The following is an 8,069-nucleotide window of genomic DNA, read 5'->3' as shown; positions in this document are numbered from 1 at the left end:
TTCTACATACATTAATGATATGATGGTGAAAAAGTGAATGTACAAAAAAAGCTCTCCTCTCTCTTTTCAATTGCCTAGAGTAACCATCTTGATTAACTCTTGATTTTGAAGTGTGGAATTATTTTAGGAGACTAGTAGCCTTCTAAGCAATGTAGAGGTGCAATCACAATAAAGTGATGTGGATTGTAAGACGAGCAAAGATTCAGACTTGATGGAATCCCACTCCACTTGATGTAATTCGAATTAACCTTATTTAACAATGGTATACTAGGTCCTCTTTATATAGTATCGATCAATTTAAGAGATGATTAGATATTACTTTTTAGGCAAGGGGAAGCCTAGAAATGTGCACTTGGGTTTGAATCCGGGTACTCAAGTATACCCGGACTCGAAACCGGGTTTCAAGTCCAGACCGAGTACCCGCTCGGGTTAACCTGGGCCGGTACCCAATTTTAAAACCGAAAATTCGAGAACCCTGGTTGTATCTAGATTTTATTTTATTTTTTAAAAGAAGCCTATATTTTATTAAAAAGATTTCAAGAAAAAAATTATGTTGAGAATAACGCACGTGATCCTGAGAAAGGTTGGTTCAAGATGTTGGAATTCGTAGATCCTTATATTTCCTTTCAATGTTTTAATATTGGAGATACTTCTAGCATATATGGTAAACTAGGTTTTCTAAATGCAGTGCCTCAATTCACAAAATTACCTTCTCTCTTTCTCATGTATTAAACTTCATGAAAAATTTCACATAGTATCGACCAATTTAAGAGATCATGATTAGATATTACTTTTTAGGCAAGGGGAAGCCTCATGATGTTTTTATTTTTTACAAATTTGCAATTTCCTTATAAAAATTAGGTTAAACAATATCGGTTCCTCCCCATAGGCCTCTAAACAGCTGTAAATGATCGAGGTAGATTTATCAAGTAGGGAAAATGCTTTTCCATATACAAAGACAAATTATTATATCTTTCCTAAAAGTCTGTTGGATGATCAACTTCGAGGGGTGTCGAGCTTTATCATTTCCTTTTAATTTCCTCCTCCTTATACGTACCGTGAAATATATGCATTGTTCTCTCAATCCGGCCAACATGCATTTTCTACTGATTAAGGGCGATGGATAGTGCAAAGGACAATACCATCCACCCTAATATGAAGTATCCCACCAGTCTCGTTGGCCCCACATCCTCTGGTTCCTGCCACAGAAGTTTATATTCCAAAAATCACTATAAAATTTAAGAGAGAGAGAGAGAGAGAGAGAGATAGAGAGAAGTTAAAGATACACACGAGTTCTTTTAATTTGCTAAATAGTATTGTTCACAATTAGGACTATCAGTGTTTATTATTAACACCGAGATTACATTTTTTAGTTTAGAAGAAATTAATTAAGATCCAGGAAGGAACTGATCAATCCTTGACTCCACTGTTTTAGACTTTGGTTAGTTCTCAACCCTAGATCTCCCAGGTTGGAAATTTTTGTTAGGTTTGCAATATTTCTTTTTTCAATTATGCCCCCATATATAATTTTAATTTCTTCTTAGGCGGCTAATACTATATAGTCTAACATAAGCCCATATTCACTAAAGGCATATGGCCTGAATGACATAAATCCACAGTCTCCAAAATGGAGGTCTTGGGTTCGAAACCCCATCCCCAAATGTTTCAAAAATAAAAAAAAATGAGCACATATTCATATTCGAACACATAACCAAGTACATATCAAACCTCTTAGGAGTAAGTCAATTAAGACTATTAAGCCACTACCCTTGGTAGTAGGACCTTAATTGACTTGCTTTTATGGAGATTGGTTGCTTTTGTAAATGTCTCTATATGGCTTTTTCGGAATTAATGGTATCTTATCTTAATAATATATGATGAAATTAAATTTAGTAGTATCGTTTTTCTTAAGATTGAAGTTTTGTCTCGCATATTTTATTGAGTTATGTGTTTTTGTGGCAACGTTTTATTGCTTAGTCTTGTAATAGAATTGATAAATATTGAGCTAGCTAGGGTGTTACGGTGGCCGGGGTGGCTACCCCATGCGTGGTCAGTCAAGGCCGACTGTCGTAATGGTAGACATCCACGATGGCCACCTCTCGTGTAGGGGCCAATATATATATATATATGAGTAATGTTACGTACAATTGTGAAATGCGTAAGCGTTGTACAGTGGTTTTGAAAAAGAATGGAGTCTACTATTAAAAAATTAATTTATTTTCATACGGGTCCACTATTACTGTGTAAAAAAAGAAGAAACCATGCCCAACAGTACTACATAGAAATTCATTTAGAAGAGACGCGATGACGTATCAGATGAAAAACAAATAGTACGTAGCAGCTAGCATACCTGCAATATGGGAGGAGATTCTTTAGAAGTTGGTGTTTCGTCAACCTCAAAGGGCCAAACATATGTGTCTGCCTTTTCACTCCTAGCCAAGCTCCAATCATACATCCTTCTCTCTTCTTCTGATGACAAAATTATGTATGATTCCTATCAAAAGTTACCACTATTGTTAGAATTGCTATTCCCTCTCTCTCTCTCTCTCTCTCTCTCTCTCTTTCTCTCTCTCTATATATATATATATTTTTTTTTTTTCTTTGTCATGAACTGACTATATAGAAAGGCATTCACTGGATTTGCTTTGAGAAAACAGTAGCTTTCATGTACTAACTCTTAAAACTTCAAGCTTCTTGTCGAGTTCTTCTTCATCTAACCCCTGATTCCTCAATTCCTCAGCCTTGCTTTTGTATGCAACTAAAACCTGGATAGCCAAAATCCATGAGAGAGGAATATCATCAATAAGGAAAAAAGAGATGAAAAATAAAGACGTGATTTCATTAAATTGTCATTAGGTTGTGACCTGCTCGAGAGAACAATCTCTTCGTAATCCAAGTCTACCATAGTGATCCACATCTGTTATTGCTGCATTCTAAATAAACTTTTATCAATCAAATGCAACATAATAAAGGGTAGGAATTGAAGCAGAAGAGTACAATTGCATAAAGAAATTATAGTATAATTACGTATGCCCCGAAGAGCTCTTTCGACGTTAAGAGCAGAAATCAAGGAAGTTGTTCCTTCGGGGGCTTCGATGGCACTTTCTGGATCTGCTTCTGTGGAAGTGGTACTGGTTTCACCGGAAACTTCACTCGAGGCTCGAATCTGAAGAGGAAATCTCCTGCTCGGCTTGGTTGCAAAAGTGACGGAATTTACGAACGTGGCAGTAACGTTTACTGGCGTCAGAGACGATAAATCTTTCCGGGAAATGCAGACTGTCGCGGTGGTGGAAGACACGGCCATTGGCCTGAGAGTGAGAAATGCAGACTGTTTTTTTTTTTTTTTTTTTTTTTGGGAGTGCTGCTTGCTGACTGCTGTTTTTGGGGAGAGATAAGCTAAGGGCTTCCTACCAGTGAAATGTAATCCGACTTTTCAACGTGGATAGTGGATACCAGTGCTCAAGAAAAAAATATATATATTTGAGAGAGAAAAATTATATATATAAACGTGCCAAATTGATGGTGGAATTTAATAAATATAATCACATATTGACTTACAAATAAAATAACTATAATGAAGAAGGTAGGTAGTACGTACTAGTTTTACTACATGAACTATACCAATTGATGTAGCACCGTTCAAGAGTTGAATAAAAATAAATAAATCAAACCAATATTGCAGTTTGTCTGTGTCATCAATTATATAAATTTGTAAGATTTTTTAATAAAATTTATTCCAACTTAGCGATTTCTGTACAAAATATATATTCTCTCTTTTTCGGGTGTACTGGTAATATATAATAATACATTTTTTTATATAGTTTTAAATAGTGTAAATCCTATAGATTCTTTTTGAAAAATATGGGGTCTACTAATAAAAAATAATAATTTTCGTATAAAACCTAGATTTAATTATTTTTTTCAAAAAAATTGCATGTAAGACTTGAATTATAGGACGATAAATATCATTTCCCATAATATATATTTATTCTCTTACATATAGCTTTGGAGGATGGAGGGTGAGAGGAGCTCTATAACTTTGCAAGATTTACTAAAAAATCATCAAGTTTCTCTATATAATTTAGGGTTAAGCGGTTGGGGATCGCCACCCCTCCCCGTCCCGTCCGGCCTCTGCCTAGCCAAGGCAGGGGACGATGTTCACAGACTAGTCGGGAAAAGGGGGGTGCGGGCGAATGCCCGCATGCAATTGGGGAGTTGGGGGTGGGGCCCAAGTTGCGTCCAAGCCTGCTTGGGGTTTACCTTGTTCACCCAGTCCAGGCCATACACACACACACATACATACATATTAAAAAATAACTTTCTTTAATAAAATGACGTCATTTCAAGGTGTGGTTTTGTTTGAAACCTAACCCACCCCTCTCGACCCGTCTCTATCTTTCGCCTCTCTCTCTCTCTCTCTTTCCTCTCTCAGTCTAGACTCTTCCTTCCCCCTGTCACTATCTCTCTCTTCCTCTCACCAGCGCTCCCATTCTTTGATCTATTCTTCTTCTCCTCCTCCACTTTTTCTTCTCATTCATGAAGTGGTTCCAAGCCATGAATGGTCGTGGGTTTGCAAATAGACCCACGACCATTTGTGGTCGTGGTTCATTGCTCAAATTTGTTGTTGTTTTGAATTTTTTTTTTCGATTGTAGATTTGTTTTGAATGGATATGTGATTGTGTGAATTTTTCGTTGTTATTGTTGTTTTTTTATATTTTTTAAGTTTTTCAGTTTTTTTTTTTACGTTGGGTGGGTAGGGTGGGGCGGAAGGTTATGGCGACCAATATGCCCCCGGCATCCGAACCGGGGCACCCTTCCACAGGAGATGGTGCCATGGTTCGTGGCCCAAACTCTCCCCTCCCCCCCCCCCCCCCAAACATGTGGAGGTGGCGGGCGGGACAGGGGCACCGCGGTCTACCCTTCTAGTGGTGCGGGTAGCACCCGCAATATAAATGGAGAGCGTATACACTAGGCTCTCAAAAGTACAAAAATTTCTCAATTTTAACTCTTCCATTTCTAAACCCTGAGCTACGGATGAGTTACAAACAATGCGAAGGAGAAGAAACTCCCTGAAATACCCATGATGTCTCGGAATCCTTAATACACAAGCATTTGATCATTTTTGCTGTTGGTTAACAAGATAAAGGCAATATAAAAAAAAACTTCAAGGAGAAATTTAAAATAATTGCCATACTTTTCAATCTAAACCTCAATTTTCCCCCAAATGAGTTTTTTTATTTTTATTTTTTATAACTAATTAATTCAATCAAATCAACCCAAATTCAGGTATAATCCGAATTAATTCAAAGCTAATTATAACGAAGCCTATTGTTGAGTGTCTAGTTCAGAAATAGCGTGCCACCTTTATTTTATGAGAAAAGCTACGGATCAGCCATTGTTCACGGTGGATCCGTAGCACACTTGACGTGGCGTTTTTTTTTTCTCCTACCTGCTGTCAGCTAAAACATGCCTTTTACGCCCCAATTTTGAAATTTCCCACCTCCCCCACTTCTCCCCTTTTGCTCAGTTTCATCTTCGTCTCTCCCTGCTCTTGCTTCATTCTCTTCGTGAAATTTGTTTGGGCACTCTACTATTTCCTTTACCCCACATTCTCACTCGCATTTCGATCTCACTCATGAAACCCAATGAATTCTCACAACATTCAAGCAGGAGAAGCAAGTCCAAATAAACAATGGTTTTTGCAAGATTTCGAGCACATTGATGTTTATGTAACCGAGCACCTTGTAGTCGAACGTTTGATTCAAACGGACGAGCATTCAGAGCGCCTCATCCTTGGTGGCACCCAAATCCTACTAAAAGCAGAGAGCTTTCCACTCTGACATCATTACACGCGTTGTGGCCTCCTTTGCCGTGTTCAGGATTATCTCTGCATACACCTTCTTTAGCGAGAGCATTTTTTGCACACACACACCAAAAAAAAAAAAAAAAACAAACAAACAAACAAACAAAAAATCAACTTCTTTGAAACAAGAAATCAAAAATACATAATTAAGAAAATAATAGGCCAATGGTAGTAGTTGAGGTGGAAGCTTTTGGTAGTTACTTAGACAGTGGTTACCTGGGCATCATCTTCCATGAATCTTGAGAGCTGGTGTTATTTTGAGAACACAAAAGCACCGAATTTTTGAACTTGAATTTCCCTCTTTTATCCATTGCTACCTGTATATGTTTTTTAGCTGAAAGTGGTTCATTTTCATTATCTCATTTCGATTGTGAATTACAAGATTGTCTCTTGGCTTTGTTTGGTTTGAGGTTTTGGCTTTTCCATGGGGGTTTTATGCTGAGAGTTTACTCAGTTTAGTTGGGGTTTCTCTGAGGCAGGGTCGTTAGGCATTTTGCTGATGAGAAATTGGGGCATAAAAGGTGTGTTTCAGCAGACAACAGGTAAGAGAAAAAAAAATGCCACATCAGGTGTGCTACGGATCAGTCGTCAACAGTGGCTGATCCATAGTTTTTCTCTTATTTTATAACTATTTTTACAACTCTATTTTAAAATAAGGGTAGTTTAGTAAAATAGTATAATTATTATAAAACTTATTTTGGAAAGGTAAAAAAGGTCATATCTTTATCAGTTTTCTCATTATTTCCTCATCATGAACTGGAAAAATATATAGACTTTTCAGTCCAAATGAGTTGCTGAATACACAGGGGAACAAACTCCCACCAAACAATTAAATCATCAACATTTCTTGCATATCTATCAAGTGTGTGAGTTGCAACATCTGAAAATCTGTAAACATGTTCTATTGTGCAATTCTAAAATCTTTGCATCATCTGTCGTACATCTAAAACCAGATTTCCCAACAATGAGTTAGATTGTTGTAAGTCTTGAACTTCTTTCACCGCTAAGAGAGAATCACTTTCAATGATCAAATGGGGTATTCCAAGTGGTAGACATAATTGTAAGCCTCCAAACATAGCCAACAATTCTATATCAGAAGATTCATGAACTGCTACCTCTCTTTTTGTTGTTATCATGATAACCTCCCCTGCATAGTCCCTAAGTATCATGCCAATTTCAGCATACCCTTGTTCATGAAAAATGGCTCCATCAATATTAAGTTTAGAAGCACCTTGTGGTGGAGGCTGCCATTGAAATTTGGTATTCATACTACTCCTAGATTTGTCCTTTGCTTCCTCAAAATGTTACTGTAGACTCAAAGCCTGGTTGAAAATTTCCTCTGTAGAGAGTTTTTTGTCTTCAAATAGTCATTGATTTCTTCTATACCAGCTACCCCATGCTAACAAGAAAAATCTTTCCAATGCTTATTCTTTCTTGCTGTCTAGCACCTGTTTGGCTGTCTTCAAAAGTTAGACTTCTATCATTGACTTTTAAATCTGGAAAGAACTTCATCCAACCTGTTAACAATTGGAGGCATTTATATAGAGCATGAATCGTGTATTCACTTGGTTTAGAACAAAGTTGGCATATGTCATTCAACACAACCGTATTCTTGCTCAACTTCGATTTTGTTGGTAGACTATCCCTGCAAGCCCTCCAAGCAAATATTTTAATTTTGTTAGGTACTTTCATGCTCCATAGGCTCTCCTAGAACTGCCTTTGTCTGCTGGCATTTGAGGTCTCTCCCTGTACATTTAAGGTTTCTCCCTGGAACTTTGAATATTTGAAGTTGGAGTAAATAGATGGAATGCTAGTGGAGGGTGACGTCATCGTGTTTTTAAAACTTGAATTAATTCTGGGATGAAGTGTAACGTCCAACCACCTGTAAGTTTCTAACTACTACGAAAATCAAGCTCCTCAACTTAAGCGGCTGCGTAACGTAAGGCTACTATCGGACATATCGGGATTAGAAGAAAAAGTTGATAGGCTTGAAGCACAATTACAAGCCGGCTACCATTGCTTCTTTATATTTTTTTTACACCATATGAATCATATTTTTAATGACACATGCCACGAGACTTAAAAGGGGAGAAAATAACGGAGCGATCAAGAAATAAAAAATTGAAGCTGAGGCTTGTGAAAAAGTGAGGTAGCATGGTGCATGAGGACATTTGATTGATTGTTGCAGGCTGCTCGTAAATATAAC

At 37.3% G+C, this 8,069-nt stretch overlaps 1 protein-coding gene across 1 annotated transcript; it reads right to left on the bottom strand.

Annotated features, from left to right (window-relative positions):
* Positions 1-902: 902 nt before the first annotated feature.
* Positions 903-3,460, bottom strand: LOC121244960 (NAD(P)H-quinone oxidoreductase subunit U, chloroplastic). The gene is made up of 5 exons (XM_041143218.1): positions 3,028-3,460; positions 2,865-2,926; positions 2,676-2,765; positions 2,351-2,494; positions 903-1,199 (listed from the first exon to the last, which is right to left on the bottom strand). Exons 1-5 carry the CDS (start codon positions 3,302-3,304, stop codon positions 1,104-1,106), a joined length of 669 nt encoding a protein of 222 aa, XP_040999152.1. The 5' UTR covers positions 3,305-3,460; the 3' UTR covers positions 903-1,103.
* Between the last annotated feature and the right edge of the window lie 4,609 nt (positions 3,461-8,069).

This window comes from Juglans microcarpa x Juglans regia, chromosome 8S (genome assembly GCF_004785595.1).
Source record: "Juglans microcarpa x Juglans regia isolate MS1-56 chromosome 8S, Jm3101_v1.0, whole genome shotgun sequence".
NCBI lineage: Eukaryota > Viridiplantae > Streptophyta > Magnoliopsida > Fagales > Juglandaceae > Juglans > Juglans microcarpa x Juglans regia.
The sequence above is the reverse complement of the archived record's forward strand: the minus strand, read 5'-3'. Positions and strand labels throughout refer to the sequence as shown.